This window comes from Hyla sarda, chromosome 7 (assembly GCF_029499605.1).
Source record: "Hyla sarda isolate aHylSar1 chromosome 7, aHylSar1.hap1, whole genome shotgun sequence".
Lineage (NCBI taxonomy): Eukaryota > Metazoa > Chordata > Amphibia > Anura > Hylidae > Hyla > Hyla sarda.
The window spans coordinates 79,109,665-79,136,088 of NC_079195.1; the positions used below are offsets into that span (position 1 = coordinate 79,109,665).

General features: G+C 43.1%; 1 protein-coding gene across 1 annotated transcript; it reads left to right on the plus strand.

Moving 5' to 3' along the window:
- Positions 1-15,268: 15,268 nt before the first annotated feature.
- GABARAPL1 (GABA type A receptor associated protein like 1) lies at positions 15,269-25,636 on the plus strand. The gene is made up of 4 exons (XM_056529772.1): positions 15,269-15,451; positions 20,664-20,742; positions 21,188-21,306; positions 23,316-25,636. Exons 1-4 carry the CDS (start codon positions 15,362-15,364, stop codon positions 23,379-23,381), a joined length of 354 nt encoding a protein of 117 aa, XP_056385747.1. The 5' UTR covers positions 15,269-15,361; the 3' UTR covers positions 23,382-25,636.
- Positions 25,637-26,424: the final 788 nt, after the last annotated feature.

A 26,424-nucleotide genomic window follows, 5' to 3' on the forward strand; every position in this document is an offset into this window, starting at 1 on the left:
CCAATCCCCATAACAAACATCTCCTGCTCTGAACAGTTCCTGACATGGACAGAGGGGGCAGCAGAGAGCACTGTGGTTAGACTGGAAAGAACTACACAACTTTCTCTGGAGCATACAGCAGCTGAAAAGTACTGGAAGGATTTAGATTTTTAAACAGAAGTAATTTACAAAGCTGTTTGACTTTCTGACACCAGTTGATTTGAATTTTTTTTCCCACCGTACCGGTTTAAGATCTTAACTAGAAGTAATTTACAAATCTGTATAAGGCTGAGTCCACACTATGTTTTGTCCCATACGGGAGCGCATACGGCAGGGGGGAGCTAAAACCTTGCGCTCCCGTATGTGACCGTATGCGCTCCCGTATGTCATTCATTTCAATGAGCCGACCGGAGTGAAACGTTCGGTCCGGTCGGCTCATTTTTGCGCCGTATGCGCTTTTACAACCGGACCTAAAACCGTGGTTGACCACAGTTTTAGGTCCGGTTGTAAAAGCGCATACGGCGCAAAAATGAGCTGACCGGACTGAACGTTTCACTCCGGTCGGCTCATTGAAGTGAATGGCATACGGGAGCGCATACGGTCACATACGGGAGCGCAAGCTTTTAGCTCGCCCCTGCCGTATGCGCTCCCGTATGGGACAAAACGTAGTGTGGACCCAGCCTAACTTTCTGGCAACAGTTGATTTATTTATTTATTTATTTATTTATTCTTTGCCTCCAGATTACTCCTTTTACTAAAATCAGCCATGGCTGCTCCAGATGCTCAGTGGTGTCAGGTTGCTAAAGCAGCCAGCGTTTCAATTATATCAGATTATATCAGACCTAGCAGTCTCTTTGAAGGGGAAGCGTCCTGCCATTTTTTGCCTTTTGATCTAGGTTTAGCCTGATTTTGGCCTTGTTACTGACTTCACTCCCACCTTGTTTCTGTGTGGTACCTATTGTTCTGCTCCAGGTTCTTCCCCTTAGCTCTACTCCTGACTATGCTCCTGCATTCAAGAAAATGACTACAATTTCGAGTGCTCACCTAGAATTACAGCTTATAGAGATTCTACTCATGTGTCGCTGCAGGTCTATGACCTACAAATCCAAATAAAAAACAAGTTCGCTCCAGCAATGTTCAAAGTTAAAGGGGTACTCCGGCGCTTAGACATCTTATCCCCTATCCAAAGGCTAGGGGATAAGATGCCTGATAGCGGGGGTCTCGCCGTGGGGACCTCCGTGATCTTGCACACAGCACCCTAGTTAAAATCAGTTCCCGAAGCATGTTCGCTCCGGGTCTGATTACCGCCGACCATGGGGCCGCCGGCGTGTCACATCACACCTCCGCCTCCGTGTGATGCAATGCAAGCCTATGGGAGGGGGCGTGACAGCTGTCACGCACCGCCCCCTCAATGCAAGCCTATGGGAGGGGGCCTGACAGCTGTCACGCCCCCTCCCATAGGCTTGCATTGAGGGGCAGAGCGTGACGTCACACAGGGGCGGAGGCGTGATGTCACACGCCAGCAGCCCCGTGGTCACCGGTAATCAGACCCAGAGCAAACATGCTCCGGGGACTGATTTTAACTAGGGTGCTGCGTGTAAGATGACAGGGGTCCCCAGCGGTGGGACCCCCGCATTTCAGGCATCTTATCCCCTATCCTTTGGATAGGGGATAAGATGTCTAAACGCCGGAGTACCCCTTTAAACTTCTTAGTTTATTTCATATTCCATTAAAGAGCTTTTATCTCTTATATTGGCTGAGGCAAACTTGCTTTCTACTAAGTAACAAGCATTGTAAGCTTTTTTATATTTGCCTGGTGACTCCCAGGTAACCCTTCTCATGGCATTTTATCTCAGTGTTTTTCTGGAAAAGTTTGGATCATTTATGTCTGATTTTGCTATTAGTGGGCATTTCTAAGCTGGGGACCCCTTTACAAAAGCCAGACAACCCCTTCAGATGTTTTTCACATAGTACAGTTTGTTAGGGACGGTGTCTGGAATAACATGAAGTCCCTGTATAGGCACTAGATCACTTTACACTACTGGAATCTAACTGCAGTATGGAGTGAACAGAATGTAAACCAATATGAGAATTTAGTGTCCTATATGCTTGTCCACTGAGAACAGATATTGCGAAGTCTGGATTCTTGTAAAGGAGTCATATGAGGATAGGGGAATGGAAATATATGTAGTAGAGCCAGGACTGTCATTTGAAAAAATGTTCCATAAAAAGGTCAAACATGTTTTAAATGCATCAAACAACTACAGTGTATGGGGGTCTCCCAACGTTCTCCTGACAGCACCTCTAAAGGAAAAGAAGGATTGGGAGCTTGGATTTCAGCATGCCTGATCCTTTTATTCCTATGGGACATAAGCTGCTGCCAGAGGAGAGTCTGGCATTAAAGGGGTACTCCAGTGGAAAACTTTTTTTTTATTTTAAATCAACTGGTGCCAGAAAGTTAAACAGATTTGTAAATTACTTCTATTAAAAAAATCTTAATCTTTCCAGTACTTTTTAGGGTCTGTAGACTACAGAGGAAATTGTTTTCTTTTTGGAACACAGAGCTCTCTGCTGATATAATGACCACAGTGCTCTCTGCTGACATCTCTGTCCATTTTAGGAACTGTCCAGAGCAGCATATATTTACTATGGGGATTTACTCCTACTCTGAACAGTTCTTAAAATGTCAGCAGAGAGCACTGTGGTCATGATGTCAGCAGAGAGCTCCGTGTTCCAAAAAGAAAAAACATTTCCTCTGTAGTATTCAGCAGCTAATAAGTACTGGAAGGATTAAGATTTTTTAATAGAAGTAATTTACAAATCTGTTTAACTTCCTGGCACCAGTTGATTTAAAAAAAAAAAAAAAGTTTTCCACGGGAGTACCCCTTATTCCCCTCTAAAACAAAAATGTACAGTTAGTCCAGCTGAGCATGCATGTTCATGGAAGAGTTGGGAAAAACAGCCAACAGCTATTATATCTTTTTGACCACTTAAAAAAGTTATTGGGGACCCCAAACCCTGTCCCACCTGGTAAGGCGGTCTCTGGCTGGTGCTGAACAGAGAGCTGTCTAGGATTATGGAAACAGCTGCTAGTGGTTGTCTTACCAGGTGTCACGGGGGTCTGTGGGCCCCTGTTCTGAAGATATCTGCAACATATACAGCATAGCAGGGGTCCTGGGTTCTTTCCATGTATGCGTGGGTTTCCTCCAGGTGCGCTGGTTTCCTCCCACACTTTAAAACACACTGAAATTGTGGGACCAATTTGAGTGTACAGCGCTGCAGAATCTGTGTGCCCTATATAAATAAAGAATTATTATCATTATTATTATTATTATTATTGTAGCAGCATATTTCCAAATATGCCATAAAAGTCTAATATGTCATTAACCCTTCAAAGGGAAAAGCTTAATTGTGATTGGATACGTTCGATTTCTACCCTGTTTTGCCAAGATAAGTAACACCAGAGGTATTTTGCAGCTACCGTAATTTCCGCCCTATAGGACGCACCGGCGTATAAGACGCATCCTATTTTTAGGTGCAAAATCTAAAAAATTAAAGATTTTGAACCCAATAGTGGTCTTCAACCTGCGGACCTCCAGATGTTGCAAAACTACAACTCCCAGCATGCCCGGACAGCCGTTGGCTGTCCGGGCATGCTGGGAGTTGTAGTTTTGCAACATCTGGAGGTCCGCAGATTGAAGATCACTGCATAGGAGGTAATACTCACATGTCCCCGCCGCTCTGGACCCGTCGCCGCTACCCTGGATGTTGCTTCATCGCTGTCGCCGTGTCCCCGTCGCTCTGCTGCCGGCCTGCTGCTGAACGTCTCTGCTGCCGGCCGGGTATCCTCGCTCTCCGTCGCCGTCATCACGTCGTTACGCACGCCGACGCACGTACGCGACGACGTAATGACGAGGAAGGAGAGCGCCGGCCATACAGGGGATCCCTGAACGGAGAAGACACCGAGGAGGCAGGTAAGGTCCCTCCCGGTGTCCTGTAAGCACTAACCCGGCTAGTCAGTCGGGCTGTTCGGGACCGCCGCAGTGAAATCGCGGCGGTCCCGAACAGCCCGACTGAACAGCCGGGTTAGTGTCACTTTCCCTTCAGACGCGGCGGTGAGCTTTGATCGCCGCGTCTGAAGGGTTAATACAGGGCATCACCGCGATCGGTGATGTCCTATATTAGCCGCGGGTCCCGGCCGTTGATGGCCGCAGGGACCGCCTCGATAGGGGTGTATTCGCCGTATAAGATGCACCGACTTTTTCCCCCAGTTTTGGGGAAGAAAAAGTGCGTCTTATACGGCGAAAAATATGGTACTTATCACTATGTCATACAAATAATTTGTTCATGCAGGTAAACTAATATCTTCATAATATATATATATATATATATATATATATATATATATATATTTCCAGTCATTTTTATTTCTTTAGTCTAGTGTTCCCCAACCAGTATGCAAAACTACAACTCCCAGCATGTCCAGACAGCAAAAGGCTATTTTTACAATTTAGGAAATCTGAATACAAAACATAATGAATTAAGCTACTGAAGGAAATGAATCAACGTAAGTTCGTTTGACAATGAATCCTCCATACCAAGGTTTTCTGTCATGACAATGAGAAGAGCCGTGTCCTGGGGAGAGTCATGTTACTGCACACGCTGAGTCAGAGACACAACAGGAATAATGCAGACCGCGGCCATGTGTTTGCGCCCTGCAGAGCTGAGTAATAGCATTACTAAGTAATATGGCACTATTACCTCACAAATCCGAATAACAACCTGTATGTACTGTGTGTGCAGCATTTCACAGTCACGTGAGGCCATAACTCTTTGCTGTCACATGGGAAGCAGTGCGGATGCTTAACTTACCTGTAGCATATCAGATGCAAAGATTTGGTCAGGGTGAGATGTATATGCCACATGAGATTGAACAAGAGGGTTGAATGTGAAGGGTCTGAAAGCGACCACTTTGCATGAGGATGGTAGAAATGATCCAGACACAGCTTTTTCTCTCCCCCTGCATGCAACTTTTACTCATAAAGTGGAAACTGGCTTGTCAGTTCCAAAATGTATACAGTTAACAAATTTGGTGGCCACAAGACTACTAGGGACCTATCGCTGTGGTTATCCCGTGTCACCATACAGTAAGTCCAGTCTCTCTGCTGCTCTAAACACAACCGTTCTGACAACTACTATGTCCCTCTTTTGCCTGTGGCACACCTGTATCTCCTTTCTGCTGCAGGCCTTCCAGCTATCTTGTGGCCTTGGCCCTTTATAACATCGGGTATCAGCTTAAGACTCTGGCTCAGTGTTTCCTAACCTGGGTGCCTCCACGACTCCCAGTATGTCCTGGCCTTCCTGGTGCCAGGGACGAATACGTCACACTGCCGCTCAGCCTATCACTGCCCATGACCACAATATGGCCCTTAGAAGCCTATGGGTGCCCAAATACAGCTCCATACAGTTCAGAGACTGTACAGAACCATAATACCGTTGTTACACATTGTGTTCGAGCCACTGTCCCCCTTGTTACACTCTGCGCTCCGGCCGTGAGCGCAGTGTCCCTGTCTCCCTGCGGGGCTGGGATTCGCATCGCAGGATGCACCCACATGTGAATCCCAGCCTGTCACTCACCACGCTCCGCTGCCTCGTGTGTCTCAGCTTGGGCGCGCGCATCCCTGTCTCCTAGGGCATGCGCACGCCGGAGCTCTGAAATGTAAAGGGCCAGTGCACAAATAATTAGTGTTTGCACCTGACACCACATTATAAGTCCCTGAACCTTCCACACTTACTCGATATGGCCCATGTCATCAGCCACTCGGGTCAGTGGATCCACATCCATCTTTGTTGCAACCGTCATATGATTTTGCTACAAATTTTCTACAGAATACATTATAAATGTATGAATAGTTGAGTGCAGCATTCATCTGTTTCTGTTACCCCTATAAGCTTAGTATACAGCTCCTGTATGCATGCTCAACCCCTGGCCATATTCCTTCTCAGTGCAGTCAGGGGGAACAGTGAACTTGTGACCCCCAAACTAGTGGCTGATGGTCTCAGTGGTAGGGGTTTTAGGGACTGTACACCTGTGATTAGGTGGTAAATGCAATTTGTAGGAAAACTCCTTTAAGATTTATTTAACATTGGACAAAATAAAATCCATACCTGAGCATGCACATTTTGAATTTAATGCATTTAAAATCCACAGTTGCAGAGTCATCTCTTTTAGTTCTGGGCAACAGCTTAGGGTAACTGCAGGTCCCAATCTTCCTGTACTATTGTTTGCCATGATTGAAAGTTTTGTTTAAAAGGACAAAAGATAGAGCATCACATATAAACTGCACAAAACTATCAGACTTGTCGGGGAAACCCAGAAAGCTACAAATTGTCTATAAACCTACAACCAATGGGATGCGGGTGTACAGGCTCTCTAAATCAATCTGGGCCGACTTATAACCTGTTTACCAAACAAAACTATCTACTTTAATCAAACACATAGGTGTTTTGCCCAGCAATGGACGAAGAAGCCAATCACAGTACTATGAAAGTGCTTCTGTGGTGGCCCAGTACAGGAGTTGCACCCCTGTACCCTAGCTGCCCTGTCTGGCAGACTCCCTCCTGTGACCCCTGGGCCCTCCCTCACCTTTGTCTTGTATATATCACCGCCAGTGCATATGTTATATAATGTATTGTACATATAATCTGTTATACTTTTAAGAATGTTGTCATGTGATAACTAAGGAAGGTACCAGTGACCATGTGACCTACAGGGTGACCTATGGGACCCCTCAGAGTCTCCCCCATATAAGCCCTGGGTGGAGCCTCTGCTTGCTCTCTTCCTGCTTAGCTGAGTTGCAGTAAGGTCAAGTCCTGTAAGAGTGTGTCTGGAGTCCAGAGGAGGCCTAAAGTCTACCACGCAGCCACAGATCCACAAGTCCACTACCCCCCAGGTCCAAGTCAAAACCTGGTAAGCTACAAACGGGGTATAGTCAGTCTCAGTTAGCCCCTTGTTGCTAGGGAAGCGGAAGTCAGCGCTGCACTGCTGACGTACTTTTGACCGACGGCCATTTTCTCAAAGCCCTGCATAAAAGAAGGAGCGCCACCGGATCCCCTCAGTATGCCATAAGTCTGTGAGTGGAGCAACATGGCGGAACAGGCAAGCACGAGGTTGGAAGTCCCAAGATGGCACCGGAGGCCCGGAAAGTTGCCTTGGCGCAAATGTTTCTGGAGCTGGCAGATCGTCTACAACGAATCTCCATGGGGGCTGAAGAGGCCTGCTACTAAGTCCCGCTGCCTGGGGACGATGGAGACTGGCCAGCAACTCCGGCGGAGGCTGTCCCCTCACCACCGGACCCGGGGATCCCACAGAGGAGTCAGAAGGGAGTACCCCGGCTGAGGTCGCTTTCTCTACCCCTTCTACTAGCCCTAGCCCAGAGCAAATCCACCCAGGTTCAGAAGTCTGCAGTATGCCCCCAGTCCCCACCATCGCCCTGGTTGTTATCTAGCAATGAGCCCGGTTGATCCAATTGATCTACTATATGCGAGAGCACTTTCTTCCCCTGCCAGGGAAGCCCCATCCCCAGTCTCGACGGCCCAGTCTGAGAGGGCTAAGAAGAAAGCCCAGGTGGCTGAAATAGTGGAGGGGATGAGGGCACAAAGAATGAAGGAGTATGGGCCGAAGCTGCTACCTTATTAAGTGCACCAGGCGCAGCAGCAAGACACCAAGACCCTGGAGGCCCTATACCTCAGAATGTTGGATCATCCCCTAGAGGGAGAGCCCCCTCTGGAAAGGCGCAGAGCTACAGTTGTAAAATTTGACAAAGTGCTGGGGTTTGGCACCCTCATGGACTGTCGTCATGGTGGGGGCCATCTTGGTCAATGGCCGTGCAGTAAAAAGGGACTAGCTCTCCACACCACTGCATTCTCTAGAGAGCGGGGAGATTGTGGAATACACTCCTGTTCAAAGCATGAGAGTGGGCGGCAGCAGTGACCCATCTGAAGAACCCCACGCAGATCCCCTTTGCATTTTTTCCTTCGGACGACTGGGAAGCAGATTCCTTCGGATTACTATCTTCCAAGTCTAAAGAATCTTGTACAGAGGAAGAAGTCTGTTATTAAGAGGGGGAGTTTGTGGTGGCCCAGTACAGGAGTTGAACCCGTGTACCCTAGGTGCCCTGTCTAGGTGGTGTGTCTTAAGTTCAGAGGAGACCTAAAGTCTACCACGCAGCCACAGATCCACAAGTCCACTACCCCTCAGGTCCAAGTCAAAACCTGGTAAGCTACAAACGAGGTATAGTCAGTCTCAGTCAAGTCAGTCCAAGTCAATCTGTATCAAATCAGCGTGGCCGTGCATCAAATTGTCCAAGTCCACTATAAGTCCCATCAAGCCCTGTGGTCTGTGAAGTCACTGGTCACCTCTTTAGGCATAGCCAAGCTGTATAGACTGTTACAGTTGTCTGACTCAGTAAAGCTGCCGTTGTTCTGTATCTTGGTGTCGGAATCATTATTTGCCCCGTGCCTAGCCCAGGATCCAGCGGCCTACCGTCGGGTGGTGAAGTGGTTAAACCACGCCCTGGCGTCACGAAAACAAGGGGTTAATGCCATCTGCCCTCATCCCATCCTCACCACAACTTTGGCCACTGATTTAATATTACCACAATAGGGCAGCCAGGAGGTCAGATTAGTAATTTATGTACCTCAGGGAGCATGTACTATTTTGTTTTTTTCTCAGGTGTAGGATCTGTAGGTAGGGGCTTATACGTTTCCCTATCTCTCAGCTGCCTCTGAATCTTCATATCATTATCAGATTTGTGCATTACCAACACTGAACCTTCTTTGTCTTCCCTGGTAATAATTAGGTTCACTTGATCACTCAGCCATTCCAGAGCACACACAAGGCCTCAGGGTAGACTACTGCTTTTTTTTTTTTTTTTCATAGTAAGTTTTTATTGAAATTTTCAAATAGAGATTAAAGAACAACATAACATAGTAAAAGGTATCATTGCGGGACCATACTCAATGGCAGTCAGAGCGTACAAAACCATAGCAATGGTTTGAATAACATATATATAATCACAGTGTTGAGTGTAGATTGACCTCATTACTAAAAATCTCTAACTGTCGCTAGCCAACAGTGTCTAATCTACGCATATTTAGATCGTGAGACCCACTCCTAGGGACAGTATATGTAGATATCACAAGTCAGTGGGTTCATATGGCATTTGGTAGAGGAAACAACATAAGAAACAAAATGTCAAAATTACAAAACTGACTCCCCTACGGGAGAAACAACAGTCTACAGAAATATTTATCTGCATTAGTATGGTGCAATGAACAGTGGGTAAGGCAGCAGGGAGAAAGAAGAGATAGGAAAAGAGAGAATAGAGGAAAACGGAAGAATGGAAACAGGTCGGTAAGCGCTGAGTCGTATTTACCTTGTGACGCGAGGCAAGATCCGGATTCACTGGGCAAGACTACTGCTTTTATGTCATCAATTACAGCTTTCCTAAACAAGTCAATAGATCTGCCTGGAGATATTGGAAGTTAAATGTGAATTTATTTTATCCTAAAAAATATGGAACTTCAATTTCATGAGATGTTAGAGGGGGAGTATCACCTGTAAGTTCAGCTAGCAACCTCGTCTTCCTGACTGCCAAATTCTTTAGCCATACTAAAGCCTAGGGAACCTATCACACAAGGAACCTCACCTTCTTCATTCTGAGTGACATCAATATCCCTTTTGCTGCTGAATAAACTTGTGCAAATGTATTGACCTAACTGCCTTAAACAGATCAATTTCAAATTGTTCCTCACTAAAATTCTCTGTCAATCTAAAGTTCAATCCATTGTATCAGGCAATTAGACGTGTGATAATGTGGTTGCAGTTAAGGTAATGGAATTATTTGTTTCCGGGGCCAATTCACCAACACGTTATTCCCTTTTCTTGTTGAAACCAAGGTTCCTTTATTTTATTATATTTTCCTTCTCTTCCCCCTTTGGTGGATTTTCTAAAAGGACACTGCTATTATGAGGACAGACAAAGAAGGTTCAGTGTTGGTAATATACAAATCTGATTATGAAATGGAGGTTCAGAGGCAGCTGAGTGATAGGGAAACGTATAAGCCCCTACCTACAGGCCTTACCCCAAAGATTCTTCTACTTTTCTTAGAAGCCAAGTAGAACAGGGAATTCTTTTTATGAAAACTGCTAAATGCATCCTTCCTGATTGTACAAAAAAAAAAAAGGTAAATGCTCCGTAGGGTACATAATTCACTGATCCACTTTCATAGTCCCTTGATTCACTTCTTCACCTATTGCTGAGCAAAAAATTTACGTATTTTAAGTACGGGTGATTTATTTAAAGCACTAGATAGTTTTGTTTGGTAAACCGTTTATAAGTTGGCCTGTATTGATGAAGAAAGCCTGTGCACCTGCATCTCATTGAATATGGGTGTACAGGCAATCTGTAACTTTCTAGGTGTCACCAACAAATATGATAGTTTTATGTACTTTACATGTGATGTTCTTTCTTTTCTCATTTTAAACAACACGAGTAATGGTACAGACAGATCGTAGGTACCACAAGAGGGACCCTGATACGAGCATGTAGAAAGTGGTTCCTCTGAATGAAGGCTTTTCTCCAAGTAGATGTATGGTTAATATTTTATTGCAATGTGTTTCATTCCCGAACTGGGATCTTCATCAGGCCTTTCTACATGATCGTATAATTTCCTCTCTAGGGACGCACCTCGTGTTGTTGCTTACTCTATTTATACAATAGGGACCCTGTCACCTGCAGTTATGCTTATGTGTTTCTCGCCATGTTTGAAAATGGCTATGTGTTTCCCTCTAGTTGATATGTCCCCAACATTAACTTATTTTTATGTTATGTAACAACATATTCATAGTTTGGGATAGCCCTGAACAATAATTTCAAGCATTTATATAATTTGAATGGCACGAATTCTTTGAATATGAGATTTACCTCGGTATTTGGAAATGAGGAACTAGAGTTCCTAGAGACTAAAATATCAGTCAGGGTTAATAATTATCTTGTCATGGATTTTTGCAAGAGCATTGCTAGAAACACTTTGCTTTATTTCTGCAGCTCCCATCCCCCTCACAGAAAGAAGGCTATACCCTATAGCCAATTCGTAATGCTTAAAAGAGTCAACAGTGTGAAAGATAACTATGAGAAACAAGCTCAGGACCTGAAGGACAGACTGTTTGTGGTTATCCTGCAGTCATCCTTAATAATGCACATAAAAAAAGGCTGATTAACTAAAAATATTGATCTGCTCAATATCCATAAGAAAAGTCAGGGGGGGGGGGGGATTTAGTTTTCTCTTTTAAAAATATTTCCCTTAACTTATCTCCTATCCACAGGATAGGTATGTGTCTGATTGTGGGGGTCCGACCACTGTGACCTCCTACGATCTCCTGTCCAGCGCCCCAGCTCTCCCCATGCATGGAGCAGTGGTTGAAATGCCCCCTCCATGCATTTCTACAGGAGAGCCAGAGATACACGAGCACCCTATCACCGGATCTCCCATAGAGATACATGGAGGGGGCGTGTCAGCCACCACTCCGTGCATGGAGAGAGCCTGGACACCGGGCAGGAGATCACTGGGGCCCCAGCGGTCGGACCCCTGTAATCAGACAGTTATCCCCTACCCTGTGGATAGGGAAAAAGTTGTGAAGTACCGGAGTTCCCCTTTAACAATAACATTAAAATATTGTTATATGTTAGAACAAGACAATGATCTAAAAGAAGTGGCATCCAAAAAGCCCATTATTACTCACAGAAAGAATTAAATTATCTTTGATTTTCTTAAAAGGTGAACGAGTATGTGTCCCTTAGGTAATTTTTCCTTTTTTTTCTTGCCATCTTAATCTCAGGAAAAAAAATTGCATCAACTTGGAGCCCATTTTATTCCCAAAAAACAAATCATTCATTTCAGAAGCGTTGTGTATTGCCATATATGCCTTTGCAGCTACTACTACGTCGGTAAGATGAGACGTCCTATAGTATTAGAAAACTTAAATTTCTTCACAAGGGTGACACTGCTCTGTTGCTTTTTGCTGAAATCAAAAGTTAGTGTTCCATATGATGGAGGCGATCACAATAACCTCCTCCTGCTTTGTGAAACTTGACAGATTTCATGTTTAAGAGTAGTGTCAGACTTGCTGTATTTTGCTGTGTATTTTGCTGCATATGTGCTGTTGCATATTTTTCTAACCATTGAAGTCAATGGGTAGCAAAATCAGCTGCAGAAAATACGTAGCAAAATACGACACGTGTGTACCTACCCTAAAAGTAGAAGACCCTCTGAGTTTAAATGACAGTGTAGGCTACAACTTGTTTTTGCTTTGTAATATTGCATTGTTCACAGTGGTTAATTAGGGTTACCCCCTTCCCTCCCCCTTTACATTTATTATGTGCACTTGGACGTGTTGACATCAATGGAGGCCCACAGAAGTGCCTGGGCGGCATAAAGCGATCATAGCCTTCTCCGCGGTTCCCTCTTTGTATCATCTCTCCCCACTGTACCGCTTCCATATTCATTTGGAACAAAGCCGATACCAATGTTGGGTGAGTGCTCCATTGTCTTTTATTTGAGAATGATAATGTGAATGGGCCCTAAGATGAGAAAACCCCTTTTTTTAGCCAAAATAAAAATACAAGTGATCTTTTTTTCCCAATAGTATCCACTTTGTAGATGATACTGTACTTTAGACCATTATTAGCACACAAATTACTAACTCGTATGACCAGCTACAGATGTGACTTAGACATAAGTTAGCGTATAGACTGCATATAAATTACAATACAGCTAACACTATATAGTGCCAATCTTAAAGGGGTAATCCGCGGAAAACATCTTATCCCCTATCCAAGGGGGGAGATTCATCAAAACCTGTGTAGAGGAAAAGTTGACAAGTTGCCCATAGCAACCAATCAGATCACTTCTTCCTTTTGAAAAGTGAACTCCGCTCCATGCCCGATGACTGGTGAACACAGCCGCCCTGTCACCTCCATTCATGTTTATGGGAGGAGGCGTGACGGCTAAGGACTAGCCGTCACGCTCCCTCCCATAGACATGAATGGAGGAGGCATGGCATGACGTCACAAACAAGGAAGCTCCAATCTTCCTTGTGTCGGACGCCAACGCTGCCGGCCCAGAGATTGCGGGGATCCCATTGGATAGGGGATAAGATGTTTTCAGCGGAGTACCCCTTTAAAGGAGATTTCTGGCGAAAATGAACTTATCCCCTATCCACAGGGGATAGGGGTTAAGCAGCTGATCGCGGGGGGGCCGACTGCAATCTCCGGAACATGACCCAGCACTCAGTGAGGAGCGTGTGCTGCAGCTGGCAGGCACTCCATTCATTTTATGGGGGTATCAAAAAAGACCCAAGTACAGCACTCGGGCATCATCGGCGCTCTCATAGAAATGAATGGAGGGCATGCCGTCTACTGGTAGACAACAAGGGCTCCTCAGTGACAAAGCCGGGGCCTGTCCCGGAGATCATGGAAGGTCTCAGCGTTCCAATATTCGCGCTCGAGACTCTTTGTGTGTTAAAACTTCAATTTTGCCAATATAGGCCCAGGTATATCTAATCATCACAGCTTTTCTAGACTGCTGAAGAGCATATATAAAATTTGAGATATAGTGCCCCTCTATCTTTGAAAAAAGAAGGAATTTTGACACATTAGAAAGTTGGATCAGGGGTCAAGTCCTGGGAAAAAAAAGTGTGGGAACTCACCCAAGATTTCCACTTAGAGGGGTACTAAACATCTTATACCCTATCAAAAGGATAGGTGATAAGATGTCCGATCCCGGGGGTCCTGCCACTGGGGACCCCCACGTTCTCCCTGCTGAACCCGGCATTCGTTTAGACGTCTCGACCCTTCAATGCAAGTCTATGGAAGGGGGTGTGACGGCCACCACGCCCCTCCCATAGACTTGAATTGAGGGGGCATTACTGTGACATCACGAGCTTCTGCCCCACATCACCAGTCATCCAGCATGGAACAAAGCTCGCTCCGTGCACCCACCAGATGTCTGGGGTGCCGCAGCCGAAATCGCTGGGGGTCCCCAGCAGCAGGACCCACGCGATCAGACATCTTATCCCCTATACTTTGGATAGGGGATAAGATGTCTAGGGGCAGAGTACCCCTTTAAGGGCTGATCCTGCATGACTCCTGCTAATGGGAACTGCGTTCCTTCTATGGAAAAAGTGCAGGAACTCCATTTCCATGAATTCCTGCAGGACTTGAGCCCTGAGTTGGATGATAATTGTTTTAGGGATTAAAAGATCAGACCAGGCATAAACAAAGTATAGTGTTGGTAAAAAAAACAAACTAGATTTAAACAATTACACGTAATACAAATGTTCGAGCACAGTTCCCAACCAGCCGTTGGCTGTCCGGGTATGCTGGGAGTTGTAGTTTTGCAACAGCTGGGGGCACCCTGGTTGGGAAGCAGCGCATTATACCCATAGCTGCAGACTTTATAAACACACTGGTTGGGAAACACTGTAGGGGAGATTTATCACAACCTGTCCAGAGGAAAAGTTGCTGAGTTGCCCATAGCAACCTATCAGATCGCTTCTTTCATTTTTCAGAGGCCTTGTTAAAAAATGAAAGAAGCGATCTGATTAGTTGCCATGGGCAACTCAGCAACTTTTCCTCTGGACAGGTTTTGATAAATGTCCCCAGCTGAGAAATATATTTCTTTTCGACCTAAGGCGCCTGTTATGCAACCATTAGTGACGCTGTTGTTATACTGTACCCACAGTACAGGGTTCACAGTCTTTAGGGTACACCTGTTCTCGTCCCGGCCTGAGTCACCTGTTTACCTTTATCTTACATTCATGTGATCCAGTCACAAGACTGGTTAGCACAGCGACACAACACAACACCGCTCACCTCCTCCCCTAAACCTCATACGAAAATAAAAATACCACACTGTTAACTCTTTCCCCTCTGCACTGTAACGTAAATCACTGCCTTACAGCCATGCCAATCAGGGCTAGTCGAAATGGGCATAATAAACACAACAACACGCCATGCACCAGACTGCGTCATGCCAGGCTTCTTTGGATGGTGTGGGTACTATAACTCCCAGCATGCCCTACCAAGAATGTGTCTTGCACTTTTTTTTTTTCTTTTACTTGCGCAACAGCTGGGCATTAGGCAGTGGAGGAAGGGTTAACCCTGCCCTTTGTTTGGTTCCTCTGGTACTGCCCAGAGGAGTGTCCTCTGATGTCACAATACCCTTGCATTTTTTTTCCTCACTTTGTAGCAGACATTGCTATTGAGGCTTAAAGGGAAGGATCTGCTGTTCTGCACATCATCCCTGTATACAGTGCAGCCATGAAATTTCAATACAAAGAGGATCATCCCTATGAATACAGGAAGAAGGAAGGAGAGAAGATTAGGAAGAAATATCCAGACAGGGTCCCTGTGAGTATACGCCTTGTAGACCGCATTACCTATGGCCTTTCCCTGCATTATTAACCTCTTAACCGCAGGAAGCTTTTGCATCGATAATACAGAGCAATCATTGTAAATGGCGTATATATATATATATATATATATATATATATATATGTATATATTATATCAGATTTTTTCCGCATAGCTGTTATTTAAAATGTATAACCAAAGAACAGGCCACTGTAATGTAGAGAATACCAGGTCATTACATTGTATTTATCGCTATAGTGCACAGTCATTGTCACTTATACACAGGGAGGGGGGTCATTTTACATAATAAATGCATGGGGGGGGGGGGGTGATGCTTTTTGTCTACATAGGCATAGTATATTGACTTGGATTATATAAGCTGCCGACCCCCCATTTACAGAACAGTTGAATATGGAATGCCATGTATGTTTCACTTGTTGTCATGGGTCGCATATTCTTTCTATTGTGACATGGTTAAGGTGAATTTACAATATGATTTACGATATGACGGATCATGGGTAAATATTATTTGTTTATTTGATACAATTGATTATACAAATACAAGTCAATGTTTTGGAGCATATGGGTGGGGAGGAGGGCAGTGCAACCCCCTACCTTTATCTGTGCCCTGGGGAGAGATGGCGGCGCACACTTCACCTCCTCCCTTAGCACTGCAATGAGAGGGGAGGGCTCATCCGATGCTTATGCCTCATTTAACTCTTGCAGTGTTACAGTCTAGTAAATAATAGTTTGGGATGTAGGATGTTAAACGTAGATTAGTATATACAGGTTTAGACGCTGTTAATATATATAAGAGGTAAAGCTGTGCAGCTGCACTTTAAATAAGGCAGTGTTTCCCAATCATGATGCCTCCAGCTGTTGCAAAACTACAACTCCCAGCATGCCCGGACAGCCAAAGGCTGTCCGGGCATGCTGGGAGCTGTAGTTTTGAAACAGCTGGAGGCATCCTGAGTGTTAAACACTCCGTATGGAAGGACTACTGGCTGTAGTTTTGAAACAGCTGGAGGCATCCTGAGTGGGAAACACTCCGTATGGAAGGACGACTGGCCTAGGCATGATCCTAATCTCTGCGTGATCAAGGCCTAACTCTCATATACACAATCATCTTGACATAAATCCAGAAATGGAAGCAGACACTGTGTCCTCAAAACAGACGAAATCTGGGGCAGTTCTGTGCAGGGCTGAACCCAAGAAATGATGTCACTGGCACCCTGTGACTTCCAGCAGTTACATATGTTTCCAAATGCTACATATTAACCTTGGAGTAATGGTTTATATTTAGGTCTGGATTAAAACGGAATGATTTAAAAAGGGTTAATCCAGGCGGCAAGGGTTCGATGCATTTGCTCAGGGAGTGGGTAGTTAAGATAAAAACAAAACAAAAACCCTCCTCACTCCCACCGGTATTAAAGAATTCCATTTACTGCTATGGGGCGCCTTTCGTGTTCGGGGACATGATGTCACAGGTAAGTGTTCGACAAGATGCCAAAGGTAAGTGTATGTCTTTTTGTTTCCTTTTTTTGGAACTACTCACTCCCTGACCAAATACATAATAACCTTGCTGCCCAGCTGACCCCGTTACAAAAAAAACATTTTTAACCCCTTAAAGGAAAACTGTCAGCTTGCTCCCCCCGCGCTAAACAGCGGTAATGGCTGTTTGCTGTTCGTGCCCGGATCTGCCCCACCGTTCAGCTGAAATCTTAGATTTTTTGTATATGCTAATTAGGTGCTAACTGGCACAGGCTGGGCTAACTGGCATTCTGTCATCAGTGCCGCTGGCCGCAGCGCCTCCCCTCCCTCCGCCTCTTCTCCCCGCTCTGTAATGAAGAGGGAGAGGCGGAGGAGGGGGAGGAATAGTGATGAGCTGGGTGGCGATGTGGGCGGTGGCGCTGACGTCAGAGTGCCAGTTAGCCCGGCCTGTGCCAGTTAGCACCTAATTAGCTTCTACCGAAAATGGAAGATTACGGCCGAACGGCGGGGCGGATCCGGCACGGTAAGCATCAAACTGAGCAGCGTCCCCCGCAATACCAGCCAGTACCGCTGGTTAGTGCGGGGGGAGTAAGCTGACAGTTTTCCATTAAGGACTCAGCCCATTTTCACCTTAAGGACTCAAAACAATCTTCGTTTTTGCACTTTTGTTTTTTCCTTTTCATCTTCTAAAAATCATAACGCGTTCAATTTTGCACCTACAGAGCCATATAAAGGCTTTCTTTTTGCGTCACCAATTGTACTTTGTTATGACATTACTTATTTTATAGCATAACCTGCAGCGAGAAAAAAATTATTTGTGGTGTGAAATGAAAAACGCTGTTTTGCAAATTTTTCGGGCTTCCGTTTCTACGCAGTGCACTTTTCGGAAAATGACACATTATCTTTATTCTGTAGGTCCATACGGTTACAGGGATACCCAATTCATGTAGATTTTATTTATTCTACTACGTTAAAAAAATTATAACTACATGCAACAAATTTAGTAAATTTAAAATTGTCATCTTCTGACCCCTATAACTTTTTTATTTTTCCACGTATGGGGCTATATGAGGGCTTATTTTTTATGTGTCCGGGTCTGTAGTTTTTATCAGTACCATTTTTGTTTTGATGGGACTGTTTGATCGTTTTTATTAATATTTTTATGGAATATGAAGTGACCAAAAATTCACAATTTTGGAGTTGATATTTTACGTGTACGTCATCAACCGCGCAGTTTAGCTAACCATATATTTTAATAGTTCGGACATTTACGCATGCGGTGGTACCACATATGATTATTTTTTTTTTATAACATTATTTTATTTAAAAAATAGGAAAAGGGGGGTGATAAAATTTTTTATTAGGGGGGGGGGCTTATTCACATTTATTCTCTTATTTTTTTTTTTTTTACCACTTTTAACATTTTTTTTTTATGTCATAGCATAGCATTGCAAGTAGAAAAATTCCCGGCACACGGTAGTCGTTTTCTTTTGCTTTTTTGTGGTTCACAGCTTAGCGTCTGCTAAGACGTCTTGCAGACGCTAAGCTGTGAACCGCAATAAAGCAAAAGAAAACGACTACCGTGTGCCAGGAATTTTTTCTACTTGTGAGTTATCGCATCTATGTGCACCAGGACCAAAGCCGCAGTGCCGACCACTTCGTATTCATAGCATAGCATTGATCAGTGTTACCGGCGCTCTACTGCTCTAGCCTGCTGAGCAGGCATGGAGCATTAGATCGCCGATCAGATGACGAGGAGGCAGGTGAGGCCCCCCCCCGTAGTCCATTAAGCTGATCAGGACATCACGATTCTGTTGCGATAGTCCTGATCAGCTCCGCTGAGCTGCTGGGATAGTTTCAATTTCAGTTTAGACGCCACGATCAACTTTGATTGTGGCATCTAAAGGGTTAATGCCGGGCATCAGTCCTTAAGGACTCGGGAACGGGGGCATAAGAATTTGCAACCCTTTTGGTATAGAAAACAGATTTATTATTTTGGCTAAGTTACTTTTTTTTTTTATCGACTGGTGTTGACTGGAAGTTGAGTAGTTCTTTACAATCTGACCACAGTGCTCTCTGCTGACACCTCTGTCCTTGTCTGGAATTGTCCAGAGCAGAGGAGAGGTTTGCTATGGGGATTTGCTCCTACTCTGGACAGTTCCTGACACAGATAGAGGTGTCAGCAGAGAGCACTGTAGTCAGACAGAAAAGGACAACTCAATTTCCTCTGTAGCATACAGAAGCTGATAAGTACTGGAAGGATTAAGATTTTTTACTATTTACAAATCTATTTAACTTTCTGGCACCAGTTGACTTGAAAAAAAAATTTCCACTGGAGTACCCCTTTAAGAAAAGTTCCATCTTGGACTAGGGTTAGCTCTGTACTCAGGACACATAAATTCCAGTAACATTGTAATGTATCTTTGACAGTGGCGAACATATAAGCAAATGTCGAAATGGACCTTCTATTATGGTGTCTAATTTTTTCACGACCACCCTTTGGTCAATACCCAATACCCCAATAATTTGCTGACAATGCAGAGAAGAGAGAGGAGTTCTACACAGTTTTCCTAGCAATATGAGAAAAGGAATGGGACCAACCAGGATGGAGCCTCCCTTTCTCCATGGGCCCTATAGCAGCCACATGGTCCTTCACTATTGTACGTATGCCCGTGGTTGTTCATATTTACTATGAAGAATGTAGGAAGAAATCTCCTGTTCTTACCTGGTAACTATCAACAAGTGGCTGATGACGGGGCTAAAATTCTTATTATTTGTCTCTATTTAAAGGGGTATTCCGGGCAAAAACATCTTATCCCTTATCCAAACGATAGGGGATAAGATGTCTGATCGCGGGGGGCCCGCTGCTGGGACCCCCCCCCCCCGCAATCTCCCAGAGGTTTCCGAAACTAGAGATGCAGCCCCGCATAGAATGCGGATGCTGCAGGGAGATCGTGGGGTGGGCCCCCCACGATCAGACATCTTATCCCCTATCCTTTGGATAGGGGATAAGATGTTTTTGCCCGGAATACCCCTTTAACAACAACAGTGTCTGCAATACCAATTGGCTTATAAACACCTTGACACCCTTCATGAACACGTAACATAATTATTATTCTTTCTGTATATAGCGCACGCAGATTCCGCAGCCCTGTACACTCAAAATGTGATTCAATAGACAGCAAAAAAAATGAAGAAGCTATATTGCAAGCATGTGGGATTTTATATTTCTAGACAATATTGACCATGTAAACAAAACGTAGCTCTTCACTTCAAGGCTAGAGCTCCATGGCAACACAGCGCAGATGTAGATACTTTATGTACCGCCATATAGTGCTTCATTACAGAGATATTCTAGTTTATACGAATATACTTCCTGACCGCTGGTCTAGGGGACTGCTCCAGATTGTTTTCATGTTTTCCATAGTCATAGGATACGTAGCTATACATAGCCATGGGGTAAGGATCTATGCATGTATCCTGTGAAAGAGTCATAAACAACCCCTCCCCCACGATTATTGATCCTTCACATTTTTACAGAGTTTACTGCAAAAACCGAGCTTACTCATTGCTCCGATTTGAACTGTGTTCTATTTTTAGTTTTTTTTTTTTTTTATAGAACTTCTTTAACCCTTTGTTGTCATTATAGACATTATTGTTCAGATATGGCTGGTCTGACTGACTCTATCATATGTTTATTTAAAATGCTTATTTTCAGGTTATCGTAGAAAAGGCTCCGAAAGCTCGAGTCCCAGATTTAGACAAAAGGAAATACTTGGTGCCGTCAGACCTCACTGGTATGTCCCCTTTCTTGTACATCATATTTGTTTACTTGTTGTCTACTTACCTGTTAGCTCGTAGACACATTTAGTGATCTAGTACAGTGGTCTCCAAATTATGGCCCTCCGAATGTTGCAAAACTACAACTCCAAGCATGTCCGGACAGCCGTTGGCTGTCCGGGCTTGCTGGGAGTAGTAGTTTTACAAGATCTGGAGGGCCTCATGTTGGAAGTACAAGGTTGTATTTCTTAGTTCATAACAATATATAAAAAAAAACTTCTGAAGCTCCGTTACACCAGGAGTGGTGGCCTCGCCCTGAGGCAAATACTGATCCCCTTTATATATATATATATATATATATATATATATATATATATATTTTTTTTTTATGTATTTTTTAAATTATTATTTATAATACATTATTATTTTCCGTAACTTCAATTTATCTTTGTTTTCTTCCAGTTGGACAGTTTTACTTCTTGATCCGGAAGCGGATTCACCTTCGCCCCGAGGATGCACTCTTCTTCTTTGTCAATAATACAATTCCCCCTACCAGTGCAACCATGGGACAACTATATGAAGTAAGAAACCTTTATGCTTATGGGAAAATGTATTGGTTGATGTTTATCATTTTTCATTTTAGAATTTTTCATAAGATGATTTATTGTCGTCTGTGCTTGGGTGCTATTTATCTCTAGATGATTCCCAGTGCTTGGAAACTTTATTGCTTTAGTTAGGCACCAGTCCCTACCCTCCGTTCGTCACATGAGAGCTTATGGCCTTTTATTTTCCTGTGTAAAATAATATTTGGTTCATGGAAAGGTTCAGATGACGCAAATTTAGATTCCTAGCACAGAGTAGTGAAGAAGAACAGTGAAGAGTTCTCAAATATTGGGTAAAAATACTGCCTGGACTTAAAGGAACACTCTGAGGAAAACCTATACCCTGTGCTATGCCTAGTGCAGGGCCTAAGGGAGCATTGTGGGTCTACCTAGGTCCTGTACTTTGAATTATACAATATATTCATTTTGATGGCATCATGTTATAGAGCAGGAGGAGCTAAGCAGATTGATATATAGTTTCGTGTAAAAAGTTCCAGGATAACTTGCTTTTTATTCATCCTGGCTTATTCAGAGCTAAGTAGTCAAGTAGGTGGTCCTATCCAGTGATCAACAGCTCTCTATATGAATACTAACTAATACAAATATAGCTGTCACTCACTAAATAGCACCACCCATATGACTACTACTATTATTAGTTAATTCAAATAGAAAAAACAGATATGGTTGCACATCCACAACATGCACAATGATGTACTTTATGATCATAAAGTGCAAGCCCACTAGCACCCCGACCCTTGATAAAGCCGGTAACGGCCGGCGAAACGTTGGGGGGGTGTAGTGTGTACCTTTTAACAGCAGATTGGGTCAGAAATACTGATATATAATAGAGTGAAAAGTAGGAAATATAATCCACAATTAAAGGTGGTAGATGGAAATTAATACCTAATCATTCATGATTATAAAGGGGAATGTTCTAAAATAACCCCGATCTGACCCAATTCTTGTGGTTTTAAATTACCATAATTTTTGATTTCTCGCTGATTTAGGTTTTTAAGGGAGAAATAAAAGTTACATTTTAATAATTTGGTTAGGGCTCCTGTGTTTCGGGGATTTAGTCCCAGGAAGGCGAAAGCCTGAATGGGAATTTGATAAAATAATTTGTACCCCTGGGAATACCTTATGGGTATTTTGGAATTAGCCCACTAGCCACGTCACCTGTAAGTAGTGGGTCCCTAACATCCCTAGCATAAAATGGCATAGCACTGGGCGGCGACCACCACCGCCGCGACACCAGTGCCCACCGGGGGAATGAACCACTGGCAAAGCAGCCCCAATGCCACTCAAACCAGTCCCAGGGCCACGCCTCCCCACAGACACGGTGCAGCGGAAGCAATGGATGCCGCACAGCACCACACCAGTGTGAACAAGGTGTAAAAGCTCCCTTACCATGTGCTCCTAGTCAGACTGGGAGGCTGCCAGAAAGGAAGGGGCCCTTTACAGCTTCCTGCTAATTTATATAGGGCTGGGCTGAGGGGGAGGGGCAGAGTGCTGACCAAGTAAGAACAACAAAAAAAAGGGAGGGGGATAGAAAACACTATTAGTAGTCGAATGGGTAGTCTTCAGTTATTAACAGTTCTCTTTGTATGTGTTCATATAATGTGAGCTGTCAATCACTGATTAAGACCGCCCACTTGACTACTTAGCCCAGAATAATCAGAGATTTTCTGAATAATACTGAATATTTTCCTGCAAAACTTTATATATATATATATATATATATATATATATATATATATATAATATATAATCATTATAAATATAATGATACAGAATCAGAAATGTAGCTAAATATGTGAACAAATAAATATTAAAATAATGCAAATAGTGATCAGTTAAAAAATGTAAAATTGTGATTAGTTACCTTTAGCAGTCCACCACATTTGATAACAGTCTACCACATTATTTTCTATGTGCACTGCTTGTTCTTATATATAGCTTGAAACTCAGAGATGGCCTTTGTCTTTTAGGATAACCATGAGGAGGATTGCTTTCTCTATGTGGCTTACAGTGACGAGAGTGTGTACGGCAAGTGATGCGACATCTGATGGGAAATTCCAATTAACACCATCACCACCCTCACCTACCATATCACCGATCACCCGACCTCTAGGACTGCACAGCACATGGAACCTGGTTATATGGCTGATTGTATTGGCAAGTTTGGGAGGGTAGAAGTGGGAGGGATTATAATTCACAACTATTAGGGCTGGGCAGGACTTGGCTTAAACTATTTGACACCCCAAGGATTTTAAATGTACAGTGTTGTGCATTGAATATTATGACCCAGCAACTCAGGGCACATGAACGGTATTACAGGGGCTATGGCGTTTCATGATGCTGCACCTGCCATATTGAGAAGAAAATAGCCTGGTTACTGGTCTAACATGTCCGTACATACAGAAATGACAGGTCTATTCTTCTCCCACAAATGTTTTCCATTAAATCAAACCTTAACACCCCTCTTCTAATTCTTTCATGTCTGTGCAGTAAACAACCCCTCTTATTACAATACAGGGAATTTAAAGGCCTTTTTTGGGGGGCCACAATGAATGTTCACCTGTTCCACCTGCCTTGCCTGCAGGTCATATTAGAGTCATAGATCCGACCCTACGGTTCTCATCATTTTCACACTTTTCAAGCTTCTTTGACCATGATGCTTTTATGTTCATTCTTCATTTTAATACTACAGAAAAGCTTAAACACTTGAGGTAGGTAACAAGTACAGACAAACTAGTGATGTGCTGTAAACACAGAAATATAACCGTTTCATGTTTCATCAAATCGTAACTGGATTATTTATTTGGAGTGCACTTTTTGAAAGCTATACAGCAAGTGTCCTTTAGGTGGCAGTGTGGGTAAAGTAAAATGGACATTTTTTTAAATCATGATTCAGCTTATTTTAATGATACGTTTCCTGTTTTTTTTTTTTTTTTCTGTTTTATTCATTATTTATTTTGTTAAGATGTGTAAGGAATGAAATACTGGAGTTAGAGCACAGTATTTGAGAAGTTTTCTTTGTTAAAGAGATTATCCATCTAAATTATAAATTAATCGGGATGGCACTAAGGCCTATTTTACATAGGTCATCTATGTCACTTTAGTCTTATAGGATAAAGTTAACATTGAATTATACAGTAGAAAGATGTAATGTCAGTTTATAGATAAGGCAAAAGTCAAGTTCAATTCCGTTCATATTGCACTACTATGTAATAGTGCATAATAGAGCCTTCTGCGATGCAGAAGGACTCACTTGATGGCATTACATTTGCAATAGCTACATTTATCATGAATAGTAAAGATGCAAATGCATGTTTGTTCTATACACAAACTAGGGCTGGCATCGTCTTTTTACTGTCATGCACATTGGTATCGCACCTTAAAAAGAAACAAAACTACGCCTCTGCTTAGTGTCCATCTGGCCTTTACTATCTCATCCTGTGAGATATATATATTTTCTAAATTTACTTTTATTAGGAGACTCTTAAGGCACAAAAGTTAAAGTATATCCAGTTAGTTTGTCAAACATTTATAGCAGCGAACAAAAATGTGACAGTAAGCCCCCCCCCTTTAGAAATGCATTTCTAAAATAGTTAAGCCATCGGTACTGTTGTAAAAGATACTGACTTATAGACTCTCAGTAAAGGGGTAAATACCAGCCAGGCCCCTGTAACACTAGCTTCAACCAACCACGTAAAAATAGAAAAATAATACCAACATTAGTGGGAAATTGTGGCCATGAGCCTACTCGCTGACTGAAAATACGTATACAGCTTCAGTTGCTGTAGTAAATATTATTATGAAATAAGTTACTGGGCTTACTGGGGCACCATAAGAATAAGGGGTACAGTGGTAGTCATCTCACCCAGGCCCTGGTGCCTAAGAGTCCCTCAGTGGCCCTCTGCAACATTAGTACTCCACATGGTACACATTGGTTTGAGGGTTCACTGTTAAACTCCTTTTTTTTTGGGGGGGGGGGGGGGGGGCTTGGAACTTCAGATTAGACCACTGACTAACAGGATGTATGACAACAAAAATCTATTTTCTCTACTAAAGTTATATGAACAGTATATGCCAGTCTTGGTTATTGTGATGTATTCTCTGTAGCCTATGTTGCTATGTGCAAATATTTCATGACCAAATTAATTCACTTTTTGTCATGTTATATTGTTTATAACTTTTTGTTTTGTTTTTACAATTTTGCAAGTTCTGTTATGTCTGATTTATTACTGTCTCATTACATGATTTGATCTTATCCCTATATTTAAATAAAACTATAAACACTTAAGAATGTATCTAGTTGTGTTGATTGTGAAAACATCATTTACTGTACATCTGGTAAAACAGAACGATTCTATTCTCCTTCCTTGAGGTTGTCTGTGTCTTCATATGGCTTATCATTAGGAGACTGGACATACCTTTTTTTATACCCTTTTTTTATAGTCCTTTCTAGTGCTGAGGTACAATATAAGTCTTTTTATTAATTTATAAATTAGGTTCAACTGGTCTTTGGGCTTTTCCCAGTATGGAAAGAGGTCTGATAAGTCCAGCCCATCTCCTTTGTTCCCCATCTACACTACTTTGACTGTTATCTAGCATAGTGGTGGTGAATAATAGGAATTGGACTGGCTAACCTCTGGTACTTGCAGTATTGGGGAAAGCCCCAGGACACTTACATAATAAGAAAAATGCTAATATCTCAGTGCTGGGCCATGGAGATAAAAAAAAAGGTATGTCTGGAATCCTGCTGAGAAGCCCTATTTAGCCATGGGCTTATTTTTACCCCCGTTTAGTTGCAGACAGGTCCACTGTAACATTAAGCATGGGCACAACTAGCAAGGGTCTGATGAGATGCATGCCCTGGATGCCAGATAGGTATTTGTGTTCACATTGGGAGTAAAAAAGAGGGAGGGATAGATTTTTAATTGAACTGGCATGACAGATTATTAGGATTTTGGGAACATTAATTGCATGTTGGATGAAACCAGCTACTACAAATGTAATTTATGTTAGAATTTTTCCCCATTAAAGTCAACAAAAAGAAATGTTATACCAAACAAAAGTAGCAAATTGCCTTTT

Coding starts and splice junctions, on each gene's coding strand:
- GABARAPL1 (XM_056529772.1), top strand. CDS start 15,362: ATGAAATTTCAATACAAAGAGGATCATCCCTATGAATACAGGAAGAAG. Junction 20,743..21,187: donor GGTGCCGTCAGACCTCACTG/GTATGTCCCCTT, acceptor GTTTTCTTCCAG/TTGGACAGTTTTACTTCTTG. Junction 21,307..23,315: donor CCATGGGACAACTATATGAA/GTAAGAAACCTT, acceptor TTTGTCTTTTAG/GATAACCATGAGGAGGATTG.